This window comes from Histomonas meleagridis (assembly GCF_020186115.1).
Source record: "Histomonas meleagridis strain 2922-C6/04-10x chromosome Unknown contig_9, whole genome shotgun sequence".
In the NCBI taxonomy this organism is placed as follows: Eukaryota; Parabasalia; order Tritrichomonadida; family Dientamoebidae; genus Histomonas; species Histomonas meleagridis.
In genome coordinates this window covers 47,320-74,012 of record NW_027150923.1, presented here as the reverse complement: position 1 = coordinate 74,012, position 26,693 = coordinate 47,320, and the positions used below count along the sequence as shown (strand labels likewise).

The 26,693-nt window shown below is 28.6% G+C and overlaps 10 protein-coding genes across 10 annotated transcripts; 3 read left to right on the top strand and 7 right to left on the bottom strand.

Annotated features, from left to right (window-relative positions):
* Nucleotides 1-108: 108 nt before the first annotated feature.
* On the bottom strand, nucleotides 109-363 carry GO595_009256 (40S ribosomal protein S21; the record flags this gene model as incomplete). The annotated part of the gene is made up of 1 exon (XM_067922921.1): nucleotides 109-363. The coding sequence occupies one exon, from the start codon at nucleotides 361-363 to the stop codon at nucleotides 109-111; it is 255 nt and encodes an 84-aa protein (XP_067770258.1).
* A 4,699-nt stretch (nucleotides 364-5,062) lies between these two features.
* On the bottom strand, nucleotides 5,063-6,391 carry GO595_009255 (pecanex protein 1; the record flags this gene model as incomplete). The annotated part of the gene is made up of 1 exon (XM_067922920.1): nucleotides 5,063-6,391. The coding sequence occupies one exon, from the start codon at nucleotides 6,389-6,391 to the stop codon at nucleotides 5,063-5,065; it is 1,329 nt and encodes a 442-aa protein (XP_067770257.1).
* Nucleotides 6,392-8,872: 2,481 nt separating this feature from the next.
* GO595_009254 (Phosphoribulokinase / Uridine kinase family protein) lies at nucleotides 8,873-10,453 on the top strand (the record flags this gene model as incomplete). The annotated part of the gene is made up of 1 exon (XM_067922919.1): nucleotides 8,873-10,453. One exon carries the CDS (start codon nucleotides 8,873-8,875, stop codon nucleotides 10,451-10,453), a length of 1,581 nt encoding a protein of 526 aa, XP_067770256.1.
* Nucleotides 10,454-10,677: 224 nt separating this feature from the next.
* On the bottom strand, nucleotides 10,678-11,259 carry GO595_009253 (rubrerythrin family protein; the record flags this gene model as incomplete). The annotated part of the gene is made up of 1 exon (XM_067922918.1): nucleotides 10,678-11,259. One exon carries the CDS (start codon nucleotides 11,257-11,259, stop codon nucleotides 10,678-10,680), a length of 582 nt encoding a protein of 193 aa, XP_067770255.1.
* A 512-nt stretch (nucleotides 11,260-11,771) lies between these two features.
* On the top strand, nucleotides 11,772-12,056 carry GO595_009252 (uncharacterized protein; the record flags this gene model as incomplete). Its single annotated transcript, XM_067922917.1, has 1 exon — nucleotides 11,772-12,056. The coding sequence occupies one exon, from the start codon at nucleotides 11,772-11,774 to the stop codon at nucleotides 12,054-12,056; it is 285 nt and encodes a 94-aa protein (XP_067770254.1).
* Nucleotides 12,057-14,613: 2,557 nt separating this feature from the next.
* Nucleotides 14,614-17,643, bottom strand: GO595_009251 (Kelch motif family protein; the record flags this gene model as incomplete). Its single annotated transcript, XM_067922916.1, has 1 exon — nucleotides 14,614-17,643. One exon carries the CDS (start codon nucleotides 17,641-17,643, stop codon nucleotides 14,614-14,616), a length of 3,030 nt encoding a protein of 1,009 aa, XP_067770253.1.
* Nucleotides 17,644-17,989: 346 nt separating this feature from the next.
* Nucleotides 17,990-18,631, bottom strand: GO595_009250 (uncharacterized protein; the record flags this gene model as incomplete). The annotated part of the gene is made up of 1 exon (XM_067922915.1): nucleotides 17,990-18,631. The coding sequence occupies one exon, from the start codon at nucleotides 18,629-18,631 to the stop codon at nucleotides 17,990-17,992; it is 642 nt and encodes a 213-aa protein (XP_067770252.1).
* A 180-nt stretch (nucleotides 18,632-18,811) lies between these two features.
* GO595_009249 (uncharacterized protein) lies at nucleotides 18,812-19,357 on the bottom strand (the record flags this gene model as incomplete). The annotated part of the gene is made up of 1 exon (XM_067922914.1): nucleotides 18,812-19,357. The coding sequence occupies one exon, from the start codon at nucleotides 19,355-19,357 to the stop codon at nucleotides 18,812-18,814; it is 546 nt and encodes a 181-aa protein (XP_067770251.1).
* A 574-nt stretch (nucleotides 19,358-19,931) lies between these two features.
* GO595_009248 (phosphatidylinositol 4-kinase) lies at nucleotides 19,932-24,140 on the top strand (the record flags this gene model as incomplete). Its single annotated transcript, XM_067922913.1, has 1 exon — nucleotides 19,932-24,140. One exon carries the CDS (start codon nucleotides 19,932-19,934, stop codon nucleotides 24,138-24,140), a length of 4,209 nt encoding a protein of 1,402 aa, XP_067770250.1.
* A 1,545-nt stretch (nucleotides 24,141-25,685) lies between these two features.
* GO595_009247 (chlamydia polymorphic membrane protein) lies at nucleotides 25,686-26,411 on the bottom strand (the record flags this gene model as incomplete). The annotated part of the gene is made up of 1 exon (XM_067922911.1): nucleotides 25,686-26,411. One exon carries the CDS (start codon nucleotides 26,409-26,411, stop codon nucleotides 25,686-25,688), a length of 726 nt encoding a protein of 241 aa, XP_067770249.1.
* Nucleotides 26,412-26,693: the final 282 nt, after the last annotated feature.

Genomic DNA, 26,693 nt, shown 5'->3' with positions numbered 1-26,693 from the left:
CTTTTTGTACCATCAATTTCAAAAAATAAAAAACATTTCCTTTTTCGAAAATTAAAGTAAGCATAACCGATATTATAAGTAATGATATGAGTGAATGTTATGTTTATTTTATGCACGATATACGTTTTGAAGTAATCCTTTCTCTGTTGCAATACGGTTGAGAGCATTGTCAGCTTCTCCAAGATTGCGAAGATATCCAGAGAAAACAACTGTTTCGAATTCACCTGTTGGAAGACCTTCATCATTGAGTTTAGCAATTCTGAATTGAACAGACGCATGATCGTGTGGTGGGATAAGACGATGTGTGGCATCACACTTGCGTGGAATTAGTCTATCAACAACTTCACCTTTTTCGTTTTGCATCAAAAGGCCAACAATAACCGTCATCGCATTGAATTTTATGCAATATTTAACGGTCGCTATATCCCCTTCTTTTGTCCATTTATCAACTATTTCGATTTTTTACAAAAAACTCCACATGCTATTTTAAAATTTGATGACATTAAATAAAATTTATATAATATAATGTTTATTTATTCATTAATCTTCCATTTTCTATAATATGTTTTTCAATTGTTCAAATAAATTGATAAAAGATTAATTTGATTTTATTATGTTAAGGAAAAATACGAATATTAATTAAATAAACTTTAAACAAAAAAATATTTATCTTTTGCATTAATTTCAATTCTTTTTTGCTTTAATATAAATATAGAACATGTTTTATATTTCCTGATCATGCTGACAAAACTAAAATATCTCTTGGTCCAAGATTCTTGGGATAGGATTTTCTTTAATCAAGTATTTTGTAAGAAAAAATATATTTCCTTTTTTCGGCTAGTTGATGCCCAATAATATATATATATAAAATTAATTTAATGATACTTTATTTAAGATTTGCATGATAAAATTTGAATAAATTATGGGTGTTTCAAGCTTTGTAATTAAGCGCTTAATAACTATTTCAAGCATAGATATCTATTTCTTCTTGTTCAGAAAGTAATGTAACTATTTCTGTATTATTATGAGAAAATGCCCATATAAGTGCTGTTGCAAATAACTCAAACAATTTCCAAATATTATTTTGAAATATCAAATTATTAAAATGAATTTTAAACAAAATAATAAAATACTTTTAGCATTGATATCAATTCCTTTTTGTTTTAGAAGTAATTTAACGATTTCTATATGACCATTTTGTGATGCCCATATAAGTGCTGTTTTAAATAATTTGAATATTTTCCAAATATTATTTTGAAACATAGAATGATTCAAAAAAAATATAAAATAAAAAGAATAAATATCTTTGGCATTAATATCAATTCCTTTTTGTTCAAGAAGTAATTTAACTATTTCTATATGACCATTTGAAGATACTTCCATTAGTGTTGTTTTAAATAATTTATATAATTTTCAAATATTATTTTAAAATTCTAGATTATAAGAATGAATATTAATTAAAACGAATTAATATTTTTAGCATTAATATCAATTCCTTTTTGTTTTAGAAGTAATTTAACAATTTCTATATAACCATATCTAGATGCTATCATAAGTGCTGTCCAAAATAATTTAAGTTATTTCCAAATATTGTTTTGAAATATCAAATAACTAAGATAAACATTAAACAAAACATATAAATATCTTTATCATTAATATCAATTCCTTTTTGTTGAAGAAGTAATTGAACAATATTTATATAGGCACCATGAGACGCAACTATAAGTGATGTGCTAAATATATTATTTAATTTCCGAATAACTTTTAAAAATATTAAATTAGAAAAATAAATGTTAAATAAAACAAATCAATATCTTTAACGTTAACATCAATACTTTCTTGTTCAAGAAGTAATTTAACTATTTCAATTTTATCATTTTGAGATGCCAAAATAAGTGCTGTGTTAAATAATTTAAATAATTTCCAAATATTGTTTAAAAAAATCAATTTATAGAAATAAATATTAAACATAAAAAATCAATATTTTTAATATTAGTGTCGGTACCTTCTTGTTCAAGAAGTATTCTAACAGTTTCTGTATGATCATTAGAAGATGCCCATATAAGTGCTGCGTTAAATTTTTTAAATAATTTCCGAATATTATTTTAAAATATCAAATTATTAAAATATTTTTTATTTTTAGCATTAATATCAATTCCTTTTTGTTTTAGAAGTAATTTAACAACTTCTATATGACCATTTTGTGATGCTATCATAAGTGCTGTCCAAAATAATTTAAGTTATTTCCAAATATTATTTTGAAATATAAAATTGTTAAAATAAATATTAAATAAAACAAAGAAATATTTTTAACATTAATATCAATTCCTTCTTGTTCAAGAAGTAATTTAACTATTTCTGTGTTCCCAATAAAAGATGAGCAAATAAGTGTTGTCCAAAATAATATATATAATTTTCAAAAATTATTTTGAAATCCAAAATTATTAAAATAAATATTAAATAAAACAAATAAATATTTTTGGCATTAATATCAATTCCTTCTTGTTTAAGAAGTAATTCAACTATATTCGTATGATTCATTCGAGATGCAATCATTAGTGCTGTCCAAAATAATATAAATAATTTCCAAACATTATTTTGAAATATTAAATTATTAAAATAAATATCAAATCAAACAAATAAATACCTTTAGCATTAACATCAATTCCTTCTTGTTCAAGAAGTAATTTAACTATTTCTATATGACCATTTCTAGATGCTTCTGTAAGTGCTGTTCTAAATATTTCAAACAATTTCCAAATATTATTTTTACATGTTAGGTTAATACAAAAATAATATATAAAATTAAGAAATATTTTTAGCATTAATATCAGCTCCATGTTCAAGAATAAATTTAACAAGCTCAATATTTCCTGAAACCGAAGAAAAAATGAATATATCGTTTTGAAACTTGTTATTTTGGATAAAATACTTAACAAGATATAAGTTACCATCTTCTGCTGATTTATTAATATCATTGTCATTAATTTTCATGAAATTCTCTTCCAAATATGAAAGAATTTCAAAATTTCCACTGATAATACAAAAACAACCTAAATTTTCATGTAGTTTTGCTTTGAAATATTGTTGACGTAATATACGGATTAATTGAGTATCACTTTCAACAATTGGTAAAGATGGTTGATAATTTTCATAAAAATATTTAAAGATATCATTTCGATGGAATTCAATTGCTGTTTCATATACACTTTTAAATGATGAATGATTTTGTTCACATAAATGAATGATTTCTTTATTTCCACCTGCAATCGCATAATTACTTGTGTTATATATATGAGCACCATTTAATAATAAATATTTAAAACATTCAACTGCTCCAAAAAATGCTGCGTAATCAATTAATGTAACACCTAATTGATTAATAAATGAATATCTTTCATAAAGTTATGGTCCAATTTTTTGATTAAAATCAAAATTTGTTTGTGATGAAATTTCTTGAAGTTTTTCTATTTCATCATTTCGAATTATTTTTGCAATTTCATTTGGATTAACTCCTTCTTTAACATATTTCTTATGAAGTTCCCAATCATTCTTTGAAAGTTCTTCATAATTTTCTAAAAAAGCTGTTGTTAATGGATCATTAACATCTTCGTTATCATAATATATCGTGATTAGCTTATCAAGATCATCTTTACTGTTAATTGATTTATGATGAACAAAATATAACGATTCGAAAGTAAAGGTTATTTTTGAATCAATTAAATTTTGTTCAATCATTTTTTCGATAAGATAATTTGATTCTTGTGTTTTACGTCTACATAAATATTTACCAAAGAAATCTATAATTTTTGGTATATTATTATTAATTTCTATTTCTTTTGTTTGAATCATTTTTAAATAATTGAAATATAAATCACATATTTTATTTTGTGAAAAAGATAAATTATAAACTAAGTTACATATAACATTATTAAATGAATATGGGAAATTAGAATCAAATAATTCCATTGTCTTCTCAACTGATGATTCAATATTTTTTTCATTTAGATTACGAATTATTTTCTGAAGTGTAACAAGAAATTCTTTGTCTGTCGATTTATTAATGGATTCTTTTTTGAATGAATCAGAACCTATTTTGGGAATCATCTTTACCAAATAGATCAAACGATACGTGAATTTAATGACTGGAGCACGTTAAATTCATTTTATTTAGGTGAAAAAAAAAGGAAATTTTAATTCAAGGAGTGACAAAATGATATTTAATATAAAAAAATGGAAAGCAAGATTTCAAATTCTGATTATGCAGTTCCAATGATTGATGAAATTTTTAATGGGAATTACGTTAGAAAACTTACAGCTGTTTACTAAATAAATCATTTTAAATTAAAGATTTAACATTATTTCTACATTTATTAAATCATTTTTTATATTCTGATATCATTATTAATAATTCGAATCTCATTCTATAGAAATGCTTCATAATAAAAAGACATTCAAATGAATCCTTTTCTTTAAAAAACAATTATTTACTAAATCTTTCAAAATGTATAATTAATAAAATTCAATATAGATTTTGTGGATATTAATTAATTTCATAGATATTATTGCCCGTTCGGAGTCCCTTAGTTTTCTGACCCATCTTAGATTATTTTTTTCGTACATATCTCTCAACTTTATAAAGTTTTACGAAATCACTATAACTAATTAATGCTTTAAGACTCAGAATATGAACAGTATATTAATTTGTCAGAAAAATAATTGGATTATTTAATAAATATATATATTTCAAACGATTTAATTTTTTGATTAGCTAAATTTTTTTAACAATATTGTTGAAAGCAAATGCTTTTGTGGGGGCATGGTTGGTTGAAATTATATATTTTTAGTGCACACACGAATTGTTAATAAATATAGAAATCATTTTTATCTTGACCCAATTCTGTTCTAGTTCAATTGTTTAAATCAAGATGCTATTAAACCATTGAAATAAGTTAATATGACGATTTCCATTATGTTGTCATATGACTTTCGAAGTTTTTTATAATTTTTTTCACAATATTTAAAAACAAAAACTAATTCTAAACACAATTTACAAAACAAGTTAAGACTTTTCTGAATAAGATTCCATTATCGGTGTTACATACGCCGGGTATCCAACGGGCAAATTACAGCTTTGATTTGTCAAATTCCTTAAACTTTGCACATTAAATTGGATTGAGTTTCTTTCTCTTGAAGAGTTAGCGAAGAACAACAAACTTCTAATTTCGTTTGCCCAAAATCCTCTAATGCATTCGCTTTCCATTTGGAAGAAAGACCATTCTGTTATCGAGTTACTTAATCTTACAACTGATACTATATCTTGATCATATACCATTGTTATTACTGATTTTTTACCTTCTTTTAAAACGCTTTCTAATTCTTCTGATCTTAAAGGTAATGCAATATATTTATCATAAATTTCATTAAAGAAGTTAAACAATTCTTCATTATCATTTGAAGTTGGTTCAAGTCCAACACTTATCATTAATAACGAAGCAATTGAAAACCTAAAACAAGGACAAATGATATTCTCTTCAATGATACCATTCATATTAATTTCGATTTTACCTTCAAACAATTCGAAACATTTCTCTGGTATGAAATTCCCAGTCCTATTAACAATTACAGTATGGATAAAATGAATAACAATCCACATACGTTGTAATAACTTCGGACAAAATTCTAACCCGAAATTTTCGGCAATACATTTTATGAACTTTAAATGTGTTTGTGAGAATTTCGGTATAATATTTTGAAGATAATTATCATTCTCTTCTTCTTCAGAGTTAATAATATTCGGATTCTCTGAGATGATCTTTAAGACACTATAAACAAGTGACTTAAGTTCCCAACTTAATGCTGAGCGACCTAATGGTGGTAAAACAGTATCTTGAAATCCAAATGTTGAAATACCAACCATTTCAATTGGCTTATTATATATTCGAAGCTCATACATACTAAAATTAGATGTTAACGCAAGATGTATATTACCGAAATTTTGATATTCTAATATAATCTTTTGTAATGTTGATATTTCATTATCATGACAAAGTGTTTGTTCTATATATTCTAAGCCACGTAATTGAAATGATATTTTATTAGCTTCAATAGATATTATATGTAATATCGCTGCAAATTCACCAGAAATCATTAAAAAAAATGAATCATCTGTAACTAAACCTAATTCGCCATCTTTGATCATTTTCCCTAAATTCATTTGAAGCTTTTCTGATAATGATAAATAAATTGGTGCTTCAAGTGGATGTTCTAAAGTTGATTGATTTAATGTTTTATTATTATTACCATTATCATTATCATTTTGTTGTTCTTCTTCTGATGCTAAATGATCATAAAATAAATTCGGCTTTGGCGGACAAAATGTAAATAACATTTGATAACCCGATAAAATTAACATTGGAGAACCAGTAAAGAAACTCCATAAAAATGATAAAAATGATAACGCTGAAAATGGTTGTACTATATTACAGATGAAATAACATAATATTATACTTAATATATATTTCTTATTATCAATGATATCATTCTTAAATAATGAATATGGTAAAAGTCGCCATTTATACCATAAACGAATAAAACGAAAAACTTTAATAAGTTTTCGAGATATTAATAAACTTAATAAAAATACTAATGCTGTAGGTGGTATATCATAATCATGTTGAAATAATATTATTGTTAAATATAATGAGAATGAAAATATATGTGGTAATGTTTGTGCAACTCTTAATGCTTGTAATATTAAAATTGCTCCTAAAAGTGGATATAAATTTTTATCATTAATTAATGAAAATGATATAAATGCAGGCGCAGTGACGAAGTTAGTTATAAAATGTGGATATTTAGTTAGAAAGTTATATTTTAATATTCTTCCATAAAATATTAAATATCGTTGATGTGTAGATAAATATGGTATAATTATATCAATAAGAAAATGTGCACCGAAAAATAAATATAATAAAATTGTTAATATTTTCTCATCTGTAATTAACACTAAAAATGATGTACAACCCGATATAAATGATACTATTATCGATTTAAACAAATGATTCCTCATAAAAACTCGGAAATTATCCGAAATCGAAAACTGTATAAAAAAAGTGATGACAAATATTGATATTGCTATTGTAATATAATTAATCCCTAATAAAAAGATTAATGATGTTCCAAATACTATTAATAATGACCAAAAAAAACTTAAAGAAGCTTTTTTTAAGCCTGTTGATCCATTAAGTCCAAATAAATATTTGTTTAATGTTTCAACTAAATAATGAATTGTAGTTAATGGATGTCCAAAAACTCCAATAAATATTAAAATAGGATAAAAACGAAATAAATTAACAGCAAATATTTCGATGATATTTAAAATGGGTTCCCATGTAATAGTTATCGATAATTGTTCAATATATGTACTAACAGGTAAATATTTCCGACATATGTTAATCCCACAAATGATTCCTGTCATTCCAACACAGATAGATGCTCGTGTATATGATAAATATGGATCTGTTAAATTGGTCGAATATGGATCTGATGTCGGTGGTAATAATAAGGAAAAAATTGCAGTGCAACAAATTAACGCTATATACCAATGCCATCCAGACGGATTTAAATGTTGTGTTTCTGGTACAAAAAGTGCAAGTAAAAATGTGATTATCACACATGATAAAAGATGCCAATTATTAGCAGGGCGTGTAAAGGCACGTGATAAAGAATCTCTGTCAAAGTGTATGTTAATAATTTGACCGCATAAAACTATCATATTTGTTTTAACACGGCGTATTGGTGCATGACTTTTGGTCTCTGGTGTGACAACTCCTTGTTGAATAAGTTCATAAAGTCGAAAGACTTCATCAACATCAAAACCGCGGCGAACAAGTTGATATGCACGTTCATCTGTTGGGATTCGTTCATTAAAAAAAACTGAGCGAGCTTCCCATAATGGCCCACTAATTCCTGGTGGAATGCTGGGGATATCTTCTATATCCTCGGGTTCATCTACTGCAACTGATTCATCCAATAATATATTAAACCAAGTAACAATAAGTTCAATAATTAAAATAAAAACAGCCCCAATTGATGCAACAAGAAAACGTATTGTATATGTTGTTTCAAGAGAAATTAATAAATAAAAATATCCATATAATAGCAAACAAACTACAATTTTGATAAGATTCGGCCAAAAATCATTTCTGTGTAAAATAAACCCACCAGTAAAGGAACAAAGAATGTGGAGTTTAATTCCATACAATTCCATGGTGGATTAGATTGAATATTCTTGATCGATAACCGGAAAAAACATGAACGGCAAAAGTCGACACTTTTTACATATTTTTAAAAATGTCAAAAAAATTGAATAGTTCTAATAATGTCAAAAAAATATGGAAAATCAACAAAATGAAGAAGTTGGTGATCTTCAAAGTGATGATGCCGAAGAAAATCCACAAGAAAATTTAAAAATAGCACAAGATCCATTTCCTTTATTATTTGTTCCAGCATCACAAGCACCATATATCCAAAAACGAATTGCTCAACAAAGTAGACAAGATGTAATGGAACTACTTCAAGCGGCGTCAAATTAAATCAATTTTATTTGTATGTAAACTAAAAATTTAACATTATTTTGAATTCAATTAATTTTAATAAATCAAAGTTAATATTTTGCTTATTTTGGTTTTATATCTGGTAATAGTTTTACTTAAAAACATTAAAGTATATGAGTAGTGCAAAGATATTTTGTTAACATCCCAGACGGACCACCCTAATTTTTGAATGAAACTGATTTAACACCTTTGAAATTTCTATGAGTTTCAAAAAGTGCTTATCATCGTTTTTTTAAGTAATCATTTCACATTTAATGTACGCCCAATCAAGCGGTTACATCAAAAGCGTTCAAGAATTTCCAATCGAAGAAGTTCATGATCCACGTATGGAAAAGATCTCAAGAACTCAACTACTTTCCGAACATGCCACACTTTCATTTTTATTAACTTCAATATACCATAAGCTCTTTAATCGATTTCTCAAAGTTGAACATTCCCTCGGATCTGGTTATTATTGCGCGGATTCAGAAGATATCGAAATCACAGAAGAAAACGTCGAAGCAATGAAAAAAGAAATGTTGGACCTCTTAAACTCTGATATCGAAATCAAAAAGGTTCGTATCCCACGTTCTGAGCTTGTTGCTTTCTTCATCGAGCAAAAATTCAATGACAAACTTGGTCTAATGAAGACATGGAGCGAAGATTATATTACCTGTATCCAATGTGGTGATTACATTGATTATGCTCTTGAACCAATGTCAACAGACAAAGAAAGACTTAAGAAATTTGAATTACGCAAATACCAAAATGGTCTTATCATTCGTTTCCCAACTCTTTTGACACCAAATGATATCCCAGAATGGAGTGATCCAAAGGCGCTCTTTGATATGTTTAAAGAATATCGTGAATGGGCTAAACTTATTAATTGTGATACCGTATCAAAACTTAACGATATCATTTACCACCGTAAGATTAATGACCTTAAATGGATCGCAGAAGGTCTTCATGAGCAAAAGTTTGCAAAGATCGCAAAACATCTTATCAAGAACTTCCCAACAAAGAGAATCGTAACAATTGCAGGCCCATCCTCATCCAACAAGACAACATTTGCAATGCGTCTTGCTATCCAACTTCGTGTTAATGGATATGATTCAATTGTTATTGGAATGGATGATTTCTATAAGGATACATGCGACATTCCATATGGCGCTGATGGGCTTCAAGATTTTGAGTCATTTAGTGCTCTTAACGTCGAAATTCTTGGACAAATTGTTCATCGTATTTTATCTGGTGAAACTGTTCCAGCAAGAAAGTTCAACTTTAAGACTGGAAAGGGTTACTTTGATGATAAGAAGACTTACACACTCCCTAAGAACTCATTTTTGATCATAGAAGGTATCCATGGTCTCAATCCCGAACTTTTAATGTCACTTGGAGCAGACCAAGTCACACCTATTTATGTCTCCGCATTGACTCCTTTGAAGTTAGACTATAACCATCGCTTCCCAACATCTGATCTGAGATTGATTCGAAGAATCATCCGTGACTATAGATATCGTGGATACTCTCCAAGAAGAACCATTATGCGATGGACAAGCGTCCGAGTTGGAGAAGAACGAAACATTTTCCCATTCCAAGGAAATGCTGAACTTTTCTTCAATTCCGCATTAGTTTATGAATTGCCTGTTTTGTCTGTTTATGGTAAAGCATTGCTTGCTGAGGCTACAATCCCAGAAAAGGGAGAAGATCCTGACTCAGAGCAATCCCAAGAAATCACTAAGGAAGCAAGAAGATTACTTGGATTATTGAACTTCTTCTATCCAGTAGAAACTGAAATCGTTCCACATATTTCCTGCATCCGTGAGTTCGTCGGTGGATCAGATTTGAAATACTAAGTCATTTAGATGCGTTTTGGGAAATAAACCCTTATGTGCATGAAATTCACTTTTGTTTCAGTGCTTTACGTATATAAACTTCTCAATGTGAACTTTCGTTTTTTGTGTAATTTGCCTTCTTTACTGTTTATGTGTATCTTTATATTTATTTATACTGTAACATCTGCGAGTTATGATGTTTGTCTTACATATTTATGAAATGAATTGGATTTGGAAAATTCCATTTACTCAAGAACTTCCTTGATTTCAAAGAAAGACTGTGGGAAACGGCATGCTGGACAAGCCTTTGGAGCTGAAAGGCCTTGGAATACATATCCACAATTTCGGCATTTCCATAACATTGCACGTGTACGCTTGAATACAGTGCCGTTCTCAACCTTTTCAAGAAGGGTCTTGTAGCGAAGTTCGTGCTGTTTCTCAACTTGAGCGATAAGCTTGAAAGCTCTTGCAACATCCTTGAATCCTTCCTTTTCAGCTATCTTGGCGAACTTAGGATACAAAACTTCTGTTTCTTCATTTTCACCTGCAGCTGCTGCTCGAAGATTTTCAGCAGTTGAACCAATTCCTGACAAAGGAACTGTTGCTGGTACTTCAATGGCTGTGCCACCATTTTGTTTAAGGAGATTAAAGAAGATTTTGGCGTGTTCGCGTTCGTTTTCTGCAGTTTCTAAGAAGATTGCAGCTATTTGTTCGTAACCTTGTTTCTTAGCAACTTCTGAGAAGTATGTATATTTAGTACGAGCCATGCATTCTCCTGCGAATGACATAGCCAAGTTCTTCTCTGTTTGAGTTCCACTCAAAGACATTTAAGTGAGATGGTGAAGTCAACGATGTTGGAATTGAATAAATGTAGAAGAACAGCATTCAATTTTGAAAAGATCAAATTTGACGTTGAAAATGAACAAACTTCGTTGTAACTCTGGAAATTTTTTGGCAACTTTATTTAACCGAGGTTCAAGTTCGAGTTATCGAGTCATGATGTGCAAAAAGTGCACTTTGGACATAGGTCCGATTTCTAATTTATAAAAAAAGAGATTGGTTAGCCCAGAAATGACATACTACAAACATATTCTTAAATAAATTCCTCAAAAACAGAGCATCTGTTCCGGAATTCTCCAACCGAAACAAATAACAACAGGTTTTCGTACATTTGATTTTTAGGGTATAAAAATATTGATCTATGAGCAAAGTTAGCTTTTACGGTTGATACTCTATTAAATTTTCGTCATACGTTTCATTGCTAAGGTTAGGATAATATTGTGATCCTTGATTTTCTTCATAATCATTAGTATATTTTGGAATTGTTTCAGTTGCATTAATGATCCTTTGTTGTGGATTTCTACGATCATTAGCTCGTTCAATGGAATCTTCTGATGGATCAGGACAACAACAACAGCAACATTCCTCACTTGTACATCTAAAGTATGGTGTCTGGCAGCAGCAAGATGGCTTTCCACAACATAGACAATTTTCCCCAGGAACACAACAAGATTCTGGACAACAACAAAACTGCCATATATGGCAATACCAAAGATTATCAACAAAATTCCCTTCAATGCAAGGGCAAGGAAGCCACCTTTTACTATTAGGGCATACTCGATGAATTAGCGTATTGATCAATTTGCAAATCATTATGATGGGAAATAATTCTATTAATAAATGTCCACAGAATATGAGAAAAATTGTAAAACAAATAATTCGAAGCCATAATGGTAGCTTGTTGGTTTGGTTTAATTCAACAGAATCTTCTGGTTGATATATCTTATCCTTTTCCTCCATTTTGAACGATAGAAAATTCAGAATGACGATTTTTCTAAGAAAACAGTTTATTTTCAATTAAATTGGACGTTAAAACGGTTCAAACCGTGTAATTTTTCCTATGTGAAGTTTCCTATGTAAAGCATTTAAATTTTTTTTCAGATATATTTTGTTATCTTCTTACTCAGGTTGATCCTATTTAAAAATTTCGTCTACGAATGTAGTTTATAGAGTCTCATCTGAAGATATAATTATTTAGAAATTTAAAAACAAGCAGCTTCTAAATATTGTTGGATATCGATAATAACCGATTTTAAACACTTTTTTATATATGAACGGTTAGTATTCATGTTCTTACAAATGCGGAATTATCAACCGGTTATATCGGTTTTGACAATTACAGGTAAATTATCGGAATAAACAAAATGAACAATTGCACAACGGGCTTAACGGTTTAAGAAATTGAATGGCCCATTAATTACTTTCAAATGAAGGTAACATTTTGATGGTTGTCGTGCATGATACCGGTTACCATGTGTCAACAAATTTGAATGTACCAAATACTTGAATTTATTGTGTTTGAAAGGCTATGCCAGAAGCTGGGAAGAAGCTGGTATTAAATATATCATATATAATTCATGTTCACACCGGATATGAAAAATAGTTTATAAAAATTAAATTTGTTTGTTATTTAAATCTTTCTAATATTAAGTATAGAATATGAAACATTTGTAATTTCCAATTCAAGTGGATTTGAAGAAGCTGCTAAAAACAAAGATAATATTTCATATATTATTATTAGTGGAGATGTTAGTGAAATCCCATCGTACGTATTTTCTAAATGGACTTCATTAATATTTGTTGAAATTGGGAACAATGTAAAAATAATCGGTAGTTATGCCTTTGACCATTGCGAGTTATTGACAACAAAAGTAATTGGAAAAAATGTTGAAACAATTGGTGAATCTTCATTTTCTTATTGTAATTCATTAAAGAATATTACAATTCCATCTTCGGTCACAACAATCAGTGAAAGTTTATTTCATTATTGTACTTCATTAACGAATATTACGATTCCATATACAATTACATCAATTGGAAATTTTGCATTTCAACAATGTTTTGCTTTAGTAGATATTGAAATTCCATCTTCAGTTACAACAATTGGGGATTATGCATTTAGTTTTTTTCATTCATTCGTGAATATTGAAATTCCATATTCTTGTTTTTCTTTATCAAAAATTATAATTCCATCTTCAGTTACCACAATCGGAATGATGACACTTTATAATTGCATTTCGCTTAAATGCATATATTACAACGGAGAGAAGGCTCCATCATTTAGGGATAATGTTTTTTCCGGAGTTCCCGCAAAATATGTTATGACATTCAATTCATATATTGAATATAATAATTGATAAATTTGGCATTTTAGAAGCATATAGTCAATCGAATACATTTTCGCAATCAAATGGTTTTACTAAATCAAATACATTTAATCCTTCATTGCAATTTGATTTCACATTAATTCATTCCATTGTTTTTATCAATTCACTTTCACTTACAAATACAATTATTGAAACATTTTTCATAACAAATACAATAATACTTTCTATGATTAATCAAGAATATACACAGTAAATTCACAAATTTCTTACTATGACTCAAAAATTACTGAATTTTATTCTAATTTTACTTTATATCTGGAATTTACCAAAAATTCTTTCTGATAATCAAGAAACCGCATTTCAATATATATATTTATATCTTCATGTTAATTGATGAAATACCATATATTCTAAATTCTCCCATTTTTATAATGTTTAGCCATAAGTAGAAGCAAAATTTTTTTTAATTCTTATTTAAATAAGATTAAAAATTTAATATTATGTTTATATTACAATTCCGACAGTTCCGATCTACTATTACATTTTTTTATACATTCAAGTTGCATTTCTGGTTGATTTTTACTGTGATTGAGAGGAATGAGCCACAAGCGAAGAAAAACAATTTTTTCCCGCCATTTTACTACACCCTTCATAATTTCATTTACTTACTTTCCAAGACCAAGTTGAAAATGAATTTTTAACATTAACAATAAATATATTTATGATATATTATTAAACTAAAAAAAAAGTCTATAAGGAGGAAACTATTGACTCTCTTTTAAATTATGTCTGTAAAAATCAATTTAATATAACATAAACAATGAAATTGATATATATTTCATAATTTAGATAATGAATTTAAGCAATAACAAAGAATTATTTACTTAACATTAATTCTCTTTATTTTAAAGTCAATAAAAAATAAAAAATTTCATCTGCAAATAATTTTTAATAATTTCAATGATTATATATATTTATTTACATTTTATTTTATTTTTTATTATTTATCGCCATTTATTCCTTTACATCTTTTAGTTCTCTTTTTTCGTTTTCTAATGCGTTAATATTAAAGTCGTGTGACGACAAATGTCTTCCGTTTGCTGACAAATTGCCTAAGCCGAACGGAGCATTTTTCTCATCGATTCCGAATTCGACGTTTTTCTTATTTTCTTCTTTTGCTTCTTCTTCTTCGCCATCGTTAAATATTGGCTTCACGTTATATTCATCATCGAATATTTCGATCATTTCCATATTATCATCGTCGTCAGATATCAAACTCATATTTTCTGAGTTAAAACTTAATTTTTGTAATAAGTTTTCATTTGATGGTACTAATAACAATTTATCATTTTCATTCTCATTTTCTACTTCATTTTTCACATTTGAATTCTTTCTTCTTTGAACATTTTCGAATGTAACTGCGTCAATCGATTGTTTTCTTGCAACTCGAATTGGTATCGATTCAGTTTTACCGACATTTTGTTGTTGTTTTATCATTAAGTTATCTAAACGCGGCCTTTTTTCATCAGTAAGTTTACGAGTGAAACTTCTTTCTTTCGCTTTAGGTCTTTTCCTAATATTAATTCGATTAAATATTTCTTCGTCAAGGTTATGATTACCAGTGAACAAATCACCGCTTGTTCTACGTGTTTGATAATCGAATAAGTTTTGGTTCCTAAACACATCAACTGGATTTAATGTTAATGGCGTATGGATTTTAAATATTGCGGAGAATTGATTCTTTTTATCATTCGAACCAGATATTAAATATATTGATCCATTCGATACTAATGTAGTTGAATTTGGATGAGAACAAACATTACCAAACTCAGCAACATCATAAATTTCTAATGATGTTAAGTCCAAAATTTGTGTTTTATCCATTGAACCACCGAAAATTCCAATATATTTATCAAAGCTGATTAATGAATGACATTTTCTTGGTGGTAAAAACACTTTACGTAATTGTTTCCATTCTAAAGTATCCAAATTTAATTCATCAAAACGTTTTAATGTTTTACGATTATTAATACCTCCATAAACTAACATACGATTCCCATCTAATATCGATGCATGTTTATATCGAGGATAAGGGAAACGTGAACCTCCTTCATATACTTTAACGTTATTATTTTCAAGGTTTATTATAATTGTATCATTAAAACATGTTGAAGAATTTAATGATTTTCCTCCATAAATAATTAAATTCGTTTTATATAATATCATTGTACAATATTTTCGTGGTTGAATTTGATCACCATTTAATTCGACTTTAGTTGTAACTTTATTTATCGAATCAAATTTATATAATTCGTTATATGAAAAGATATAAATATAATTAGCAAATGGTATCGCTATAATATCATTAATAGTTGTCGGAAGTTTTATTACATGTATAAGTTTTTGTGATTGTAATTTATATATATCAAAATCTTTATCAATTCCAGTAATAATATATAATACATCATTAACTGATACTGCTTTCGGATTAATAAATGGAATTAATTTCGTTTTCATTTCAACATTTTCCCAATCAATAGTAAACTTTTCATTACAAAACAATTTATATTTTTGTCGCATTTGATATAAACATTTAAACAATTCTTTCATGTCATTTTCATTATTAAATGTAATTGTATAAATCCCTTTTTTGTTTGTAATATATGACTTATTTGATGAATCAATAATTATCGAATTTAATTCAGGCCATTGATATATTAATGAAAACTTAGAAATAGGACAATCAAAGATACCTTTGTAACGATTCTTTTCTTGTTGTTGAATGATAACCAATAAATCCGAAAATAAATATATATTACCTTCATGTTGATTCCGTGATGAACTTTGGATATTAACTTTAGCTTCGAAAACAAGATCGCGTTGTATATCCAAGAAGATAAATCCATTCGTAATACCTTGTTGAATATGCATTAGTTCAGCTTGTTTACGTGCTAACTCAGAAACTGAATCAAATTGTGACGTCATTTCTTGAATACGCTCTGAGACTATAGGTAACAATTTGGAGTCCGGATGTGATTTAGGTGTATATTTGATTAAATCACGTATAAATAATATGTAACGTGGAATACGTTGAACTGGCGTTATTAAATAACTATGTAAATCTCTGCCATCTATAGCTTTAGCTAATTGTAATAGTTTACGATGGACATTTGTGTTCTTATAAAGATTTAAAACTTCAATAATAGATGGATACTCAGAGACATAATGCTTAGAAATGGAAAAAGCAGGTATGAACTCGATAAATGGTATGGAAATTTCGGAGCTATATGATGTACCTGCTTGCTGCAAATGCTCACAAAAATACATATGTACGCCAAAAATGGATGATATGTCCTTAAATATGATTTGTAAATGATTCTCTGGTAATATCTTCTTGGCACGAAGTGTCTTCTCCCAATAATTTGTAATGATGGAAAGATTATGAAGATAAGATTGCTCAGTAGTAACAATTTCTTTTAACATAAAGGTACGATGCTTAATACGATTAAGTGCTTCTTCAGTAAATGTGCATTTAAATATGATTTGTTGTGTTTTACCGAGTTGTAATAATGAGGCGGCGTTAAAGGTTTCTGGAATAAATTGATCGTTAATATAAAGTGATGAGTCAAGAACAGCTATGTCTAAGTCTTTCTTGATTTTGTTCTTAACATCAACGGCAGTGGCATTTTTGAAAAAATCTAAATTAAAAGGTACCATAAAAGATGGTATTTCATACTCTGATGGGTTGCTGATGGAAATCCTAAGCGTAAGGGTTTTAAACTCATTAGCTGGATGAACTGATAACGAATACTTTGGAATTTCATACGGACTACATTGATAGTTAATAATGAGTTGTGGATATGTTTTCAAAGGACAACAAGAAAATGGTAATACTTCAATGTAGTTAGGTGTTCGAATAAAAATTAATTCTCCAATTAACCCAAATGACTCAGATATTTGTTTAGTTGATAGGTTAACAAAATCTGCAGCATCATAGCATTGAGTTGGTTGCCCTTTACGGATGACAGCAAAATATTCACCCATTTAGGCTTTTTATTCTTTGAATATGAAATTTTTTGTCCGTTAAAAATTAAATTATCTTAATATATAATTGATATTAAACAAAATAAAATATCTTAATCAAAAATATAATATGTAGTAAATTTAAACTTAGAAAAATATATTTAAATTATCTCTAGATAAGAAAATATAAGATATTTTTTTGAAAACAATCAAGTCGAACAAACTCAGGGAATTGTAATTTTAAACGTAAGACGTAGTGTTTCACAAATTTATCTGCTATAAAAATATATTTAATTTTAAATTTAAAGCATATATTTTTATTACAAATCAATATATATTTAGAAACATTTTTTTCCTTAGAAATCAATTATTTTTTGCTCGAAAAAATTAAATCATCTCCTTCTTCATTAGCGAGTTCAGCAAGAAAATTAGCTCCTGCTTTTGTTGCTTGAACTGTTGGTGATTGTATTTCACGTTTCTTGCCTTTAGATGCTGTTATAGGTGTTTTAGGTTTTTTGGGCGTTGGGATCATTGATTTTCTTTTTGGAGAAGATGGTGTTGGATTTTGTCTCGATTTTTGGATTTCTGCATATGATTGAACTGATGTTGTTTCTGTTTTACGAGCACTACTTGGGGACTCACTATGTGTACTCCTTGCTGTAGATATTGAATCATCACTTTGTATTGTTTGTGCTGATTTGATTTCCCTTGGTTTGGGCTTTTTAATATTCCGAATTGCCCTATTTATTTTCTTTATTTCGTTGTTTGTTTCTGTTTCTTTTTGTTGAAGTTCTAAAATATTTTTCTTCGATTTAGCTTCAACATTACTAATATGTTTTTGAATTTCTTCTTCAGTAAAACCAATACTTAGAAGTGATTCAGTTATTTGGAAAAGATAAAGGTTTGGTTCTGGATGTTTAATAGGATCTTTTGGAGTATTATTTTCTCTATTTTTTTGAACACTATGTTTTTTTGATATGTCTTGAGCATGGTGTACTTTTTTATTCATTTCTAAAAGTTTTTCTTTTGCCTTTAAAAGTCTTTCTTGTTCATGAGGATCCATAAAAATTTTGTTAAAAATAAAATTCGTCATTTTTTTCAGAAGTTTTAAAAATGACACACAGAAAAAGTCCATTTTTTAAAAAGGTTGTTTAAAAAAAAACTTAAAAACGATTTTCGTTTTGCTAATTTAAAGTTTAGCAAATAAACTGATTTCAGGCTTTTCAGCAAAGACATTGGAGACAACTGAATAAAGTGAGTTTTCATCATCTTGGAAGATTACTTGAACGTTTCTTGATCCTCTGAGGGTTTGAGCACGTGCAGCAAGAACCTTATGAGGTGTAGATGTGAGATATTTGTTACTGACTGCTGAGTTGATAACGTTTTGAATTTCTTCTTGATTTTCTTCAATATCAATCCAATAGTATCCACCTCTCAAAGCGGTCTTGGGTAATGGCTTGAATGCTGTTAAGACTGGTTCTTGTCTTAATGGGAATGTGATTTGAACTTCGAATTCAAATTGTGCGTATTTGCAAGTTAAGTTCAAGATTGCGCCTTTAACAATTTTGATTTGAGCTGAAGTAATTATTAATTCAGCGTTGGTAATTTCTGGAAAGATGGCATTCATTTTTGATTGGAGATTTGTCTTGGCATGTGTGACATAGTCATTATCAAGATCAATATCAGAGAAGCCACCTAAAACGTTGGTGTACATGAGCAACGGAAGGAAGAACATCTTAAAATCTAAGCGACAAATGACACTTCAATTTGAATTAATGCGAACAAATAATGATTCAAATCAATTGGCGAATTCAAAAGCGCCATATAAACCAGTCAATTTTTCGATTCGTCAGTTAAAAACGGTTAAAGTTCAGGCAAAAAAGAAAAAAATTATTTTTATTCTATAAAAAATAAATTTAAATTTAAATTGATAGGTTTTTCCTTTATTAAACTACTTTCCTTTAATTTAAATGTAAATAATTTCTAATAAATATAAATATTTTATTTCAATTCTGCAGGCAAATTTTATTTAAAAATCATCAAACTCCATCAAAAACAATACTTAATGTATGGTGGTAATTTTAAAGTATTTTCGTTAAATAAATATAAAAAATTAAAGAAACTTTTTTTGCACATTATTTTTGAAACCAAAATGAAAAATTTTTTTAACATCAATAATTGCTTAATCTAATTATAAACAATGTATTTAGTATTTATACTTGCTACTTCATTTGAAAAGAAAAGTAATGATGTTTTGCTTTTTTATTATCGTCTTGATGATATTCGACCGTTAAGATCATCTAGGTCCAATGTTGAGCCCAGCAATCAAAAAGATCAAATCTTTTGGATGTCTTCCTACAGCCGACGACGTTGATTTTTCTACACCTGCTTTATCATACACTCAACTGGATGCAAAGATAATGGAATTATATCAAAAATTTAATGATGATGTAAACAATGTTTCTGTTTATGAAACTAATAACAAGACATCAGAGGAAAGGGAAATTGAAAAAGTAATGCGACTTATTCGAGGATGTCAAACTCCAAAACAAGTAAATCAAATTGTGAATCTTCTTTCAAATTCCAAATTCCCAATTACTGCAATGAAAGTCCGTGATCATTTACTTGATGTTATGACCAGGCCATCTTATTTTTCATCAACATCTGAGTCACATATTTATTTTCAACTTTTTATTCCAGAACTTCATCGTTTCCTCATATATTTTTCAAGGGAAGACCAAAGCAATTTTCTTGAAGCCTTATCCAATCTCATTGTTTGTGTTTCACCAAATCCACAAAAGTTAAATGAAAAAGGATCTGTCCCAAGTTTTCAAAGTTATGAAGCGGTGGCTAATTGTTGCACCTCAGTTCTCCGCAAATGTTTTGAGATTAATTATCCCCAAGATTTAATTTTAAAATTTTCAAAATCAATACTTTCATCTATTCTTACAGTTTCTGTCAACATTGCCGAAGTCTCACGTATTATGCATTCACAATTTTCATCTAATTTTATTTACATTGGCTCTTTTTTCCCATTTGTATCCGAACTCGAACCGCTCATAACCGCTAACGATAGCGATCTTGTTCGACTTTTACAACAATTTTGGATCGTATCAGTAATGTTTACCTTTTTTGGGACACGAATCTTTTTACAATGGGATGAAGCAGTTACTAAGCTTATGAAGTTTATCCCGCCACTTGTACAAAAGACGCCACGTGTTGATTTTTCATCAATTAAAGTTCGAGTTAATGAATTATTTAAACTGATAAATCCAAGTTCATTTAAACAAACCGAAAATCTTGTACCAGTTTATACACGCATGTTACCAAATCTTCCAACGAAAACAATATTACAACTTGATGTTGCAGATGCGATTTATGGCTTGTCAATCTTCACATTAGAAAAGACGCGGGCAGAGAATGGAATTATTGGTCCAATGTTTGAATATATTGAAGCCGAATACACGCCAACATTTTCACAGATATTAGATGCTATGTTTGAGCCCATTTTTAGTGAGTTTGAAAAATATTTTAATAAAGAAGAAGACATTGAACAAAAGCATCAATATATGGCATTTACAATGTCAATTATCTTACCTAAGATTGCATCAAATAATGTACATGTTCAAACATTAGCTGATCAATTCTGTCGACAATTTGCTTTATCAAATCCGACAGTAATTTGTCATGAACAAGTGTTAAAGACAATTTTATCTATTGAGAAACATATTCAACAATCTATAAATGAACAACAACGTCAAACAATACATACATTTATTGAAACATTATTTTCATCAGCTGTATCATTAGTCCCTAATTCATTATTTGCATTATTGTTTTATGTCGAATATCGTAAGAAGACAAATAAATCGAATTCTAAGACAACAATAATTCAAATGCAAAATATAATATCTAAAGAATATTATAATGTATTATTAAATCAATTTATGACTAAATCAATATCAATGGGTAAAGCAGAATATATAACGCCAGAAAACTTTGATGACATTAAAGAAAATGAAAACAAATCATTAACAATTGCTTCATATATTATCTTACATCCAGAACGAATTGATTTAATATCAAAGTTTTTAGATGTTTCTAAGAATGATAAAGATTCGATGTTATTAACATGGACACATTTTGCTAATAATTCGATTTCATTTTCGAAACATATTACATCTGATTTGATCCATTTATTTATGGGAAGTATATTAAATAAGACAGGAATATTTGGGTTTACATTAGATTTAAATGTTATTAACTTCCAAACGACGACATTACGCTTTTTAATTGAACAAATATTAATTTCAAGTCATTCTGCTAATTATATTTCAATCTTTTCGATTGCGTTAGATTCGAAATTCTTAAATAACTCAGCTATAGTACCATCATTAATCTCATTTGCATATTTTGGTTGTTTATTATTAAACTCTAATAATGTATCATTACCAATTAAATTAAAATATCAAATTTTACGATTTGTAATTCGAATGTTATTAATATCATATTCTTATACATATGACGCATATATATTCCGTTATATTAATGAAACAGATTTAGTTCATATGGAACGAATCATCGAAATATTACCTGAAACTACATCATTATTATCAACAACACAAAACATTGATCAAAATACAAGTTCGACAGTTACTAATTCGACAATGTTTTCAAGTAAAAATGAAAACAAAATTCCTAAAACAATTGGAAATGCAATTAATAATTCAACAATTAACTTCATATCTAAAAACAGTGAAGACATTACTAACTTCGAACCTTTAATTTCATTCACAACTACTTTATTATGTAATCAATTACAATTGTTTTATTCATATTTGAAATCAGGTCAAATTCCTCCAAACTTACAAAGGATTTTCGCATTATATCAAATCAAACCTCGAAAAGCGCATTTAAACGCTACAATTCCAATGATATGGAAAATCGCGCCTGAAGCTTTATATAACTTATGTTTACTTCCTAGAATTGGTGAAAATGTAATTTCAATAATTGCACAATTATCTGAAATCGATCCGTTCACTGCTGCAAGTATTCCTTCATTAGCGTTATTATTTGCAACAAATTCTTCAGACAAATTAAATAAATCAAATTTGTCAATTTGGAAGCCGTTAAATGCGATTCAAGCTTTAACTTTAGTAAAGGCTAATTTAATGAAAGATAATGAAGCTGCTAAATATGTATCAAAATGTTTGGCTTCATTTACTAAGGATGAAAGTTTGTTATTCTTACCACAACTTGTACAAAGTCTTCGATTTGATTCTTGTGGAATGCTGCGTCAGTTTTTAATAGACTATTCAAAACAATCCGAAATATTTTTACATTATTTATTATGGAATATTTTAAGTGAAAAAGGTAATTCTGTAAATGGGAAAGATAATTTACCTGGGATATTGACTGAGTTAGAACAAACTTTAATCGATAATATGTCAAATGAAGAAAGAATTCATTATGAAAACGAATTCGGTTTAATTGATAAACTTGACGAAGTTAGTCAAAGATTGTTACCGATGCCGATCGAAAACCGTCCGCCGGCTTTGGGTGACATGTTAAATGAAATGGAAATCCCTGATGGTATTTATATACCTTCAAATCCAAATTATAAAATATTATCTATTGATGCTGAACATTCAGTACCATTGAAAAGCCATGCACGTGTTCCTATTCTTGTCCGTTTTAAAGTTTATGATGAAAATGATGAAGAAAAGAAACCAATTCCATTTTCTTGTATATTTAAGATTCATGATGATGTTAGACAGGATGCAATGATGATACAATTCATTGATAGGTTCCAAACTATCTTCAATGAAGCAGGACTTGATACTTATCTATTTCCTTATCGAGTTTTCGCTACTGGCGAAAATCGTGGAGTTCTTGAATGTATCCCCAACGCCAAGTCACGCCATGACCTTGGCCATGCTACCAACGAATATTTCTTACAATATTTCATCAGCAAATATGGACCACCCCATACCAAAGAATTTAAGCAAGCGCAACAAAACTTCATCAAGAGTGTGGCTCCCTATTCACTTCTCTGTTATTTATTCCAAGTTAAAGATCGACATAATGCAAATATAATGGTTGACGAAGAAGGCCATATAATTCATATTGATTTTGGGTTCTTATTTGAGATTTCACCAGGAGGTAACTTAAAGTTCGAACGTGCTCCATTTAAACTTACTCGCGAAATGATCGATTTGATGGGAGGATCACGCGAAGCTCCACCATTCCAACAATTTGCGACTCTGTTAAAGAAGTGTTTCTTTGCAGTGAGAGCAAGACATTCTGAAATAGAGTCAATCACATATTTGATGATGAGCGCCGGATTTCCATGCTTCAGAGCCGACTCGATAAAGAAGCTGCAGCAAAGGTTCTTCTTGGATAAAAGTCCTAAAGACGTCTGTGTTGGAGTAGAACAGCTAATAACAGAATCGTATGAAGCTCCTTCAACATCTGCTTATGATGGATTCCAAGCAATGCAAAATGGTATCTTCTTTTGAGGAAATGATGTAAAAATGATTTCTAATGATTTTCTATAAAATATGATTTTGCTTAATTGCAAAAATAATCAGCAAAAAATCAGATCGTTGAATCGTCATAAGAAGTTGCCATATACGTAATGAGTTCAGTTTTAAAACTTATTTACAATAGATTCTTGAGAAGGTGTTCATGTCAATTAACCGTCGATTGAAAATGCCACTTTTATTTAAAAAATGCCATCGTACATTAAATGGAATTCTCCCACTCCAAATATACATTAGCAACTACAAATGATCATGAAAAAATTGTATACAACCACCAAGAATTCGAAAACGCAATGATGAAAGTGAAAGGAAAGCCAATTATTTTTGTAACGATTTTGGGTGAATATCAAATAGGAAAATCTACTACATTAAAATTTCTTACAGGAGATAGAAGTATTGTTGTTGGTGACGGAAATAATCAAGAAACCACTGGTGTTTTGATGTATGGACCTTTTCTTTATAATAATTTTCGGGAAAAGTTTAACATCGAAATAATACCAAATGATGAAACCCAAATTTTTTTTATTGATACGGAAGGAAGTAATGGTTTTAATTTATTTCCAGATGAATCAGGAATTCTTTATTCCAAACTTGTTTTCCCATATACTGCGCTATCCAATGTAATCATCTCTATGCTTCATAGGCACCCTCTTTTTTCTGAAGTGCAAATTCTTTGCAATGTTCTCAAAACAACCAACTTAATTGTTCAAAAAGAACATACTAAATCATGCCCAAAGAACATTGCGCTTATCAAACATTATATCCTTAAGCCAAATATAAATAATTTTGATGCAATCCAAAAGAAAGCAATGGTAAATTTAACTAAAAAGATATCTTTTGTTAAATATGATGATGTTATACCACTTTTTATCTATAATATTAATAATGACGAATCTTCTCAGAGCCCGGAATTTTATGAGGTATTCAATATCTTTGCACAACGACTTATAAATCAAATCGAAGAAACACGAAAAGATTTTACGTTTACCTCTGAAAGTGCTTGCGAAATGTATGAGAAAATAGTTAAATACATTTCCAAATATTTAATAAACAGTCGTTTCTGATCTTTAAATTTTTAAAATTCAGTTATTTACTCATAATAATTTATATAAATTTTCTGATTATTTCATATTTATAATTATCTTTTGTTTAAAAATATTTTCATGGCATCTTGGCTATACTAATTACTTTACATCAAATCAACTTTAATTCAATTTATTAAGATCTTTTCAAACACTTACACATAAAATAACAAATAATACACTCTTGAAAAAAATACTTAAGTTGTGGCTGTACGCCTTCCACTCGTTGAAAAATATCTTCAATGTCATTATTAATATCACGTATTTTAAATCAGATTTTGCATTTTAAATCAGATTTTATTAGCAATATGTAACATATCAATTAGTTTTTTTGTATTATTAAAATTTTCAGTAATGAGGTAATTACCGTGAGTAATAACCACATTCTAATTATAAAATTTATAATGCAATATAACATTTTATTAAACATATTATGAAATTACGGCTCTTTCCTAGCATGAGTTGGCTTTGCGCCAAATGTTACATTTTCATTCAAAACAAATTCTGAACTATCAAATCTTATACCGATTTCTTCATTTTTTTCACCTTGGAAGAAACAATTCTCCAAAGAAACAACGGAATCGACAGACTCAATGTAAATTGAATTCGGATCATTTTTACAGTTATTCCCGAAAAATTCACAGTAAGAAAAAGATGACTCATGAATAACATGGAAAGCACAAAATCCACCAGATCTATGGTCGGCTATGTTATTACTAAAAATTGAAAATTTTAATGTTCTTTTGGATGGCTTCCATGCAAAATCAAAGAAACCAGCCGAAGTTTTGGCTTCATTGGAGTCGATGACTGAGTTCTCAAATATTCCGCCTCCATGATCACATCTAATTCCACCACACCACTCAATTGCTTTGTTATGTGTAATGTTGGTATACTTAACATGTGATAAAAAATTGGTTTTCTCGGTTCCATCAAGCATTAGTCCTCCAATGAATTCTGCTTGATTATCAATAACTGTAATTCTAGTAAGGAATATTTGATCCGTTTGAGTATGGTAAGCACCTCCACCAAATCTTGCAGAGTTATTTTGAAATATTGAATTAGTGATGTTTACAATATTACATCCATCAGTAAAAATGCCTCCACCTTTGCCTGTGGTTGTACACCCAGTAAACGAACAGCCATAGATAACAACATTACCACCCATATATTTTTTTCTTTTAGTAATTTTTTCATTAGTTAATTTTTTATCAGCATTGGAAATGTAAATTGGAGATCTTAGAAAACTATTAAATTTAACATTCTGTGCATAAAGATTGGTTTGGGTAAAAGACAATAAAAATGGAGAAAAAAAATTGGTAAATCTAGAATTAGATATTTGAATATTACTTTGAAACATAAACTCTTGACCTGATATTAGAGCAGAATTCTTATAGAATGAATTTAAACATAATGAGATTAATGTTAAATTCATTCTATTTTTGAATCA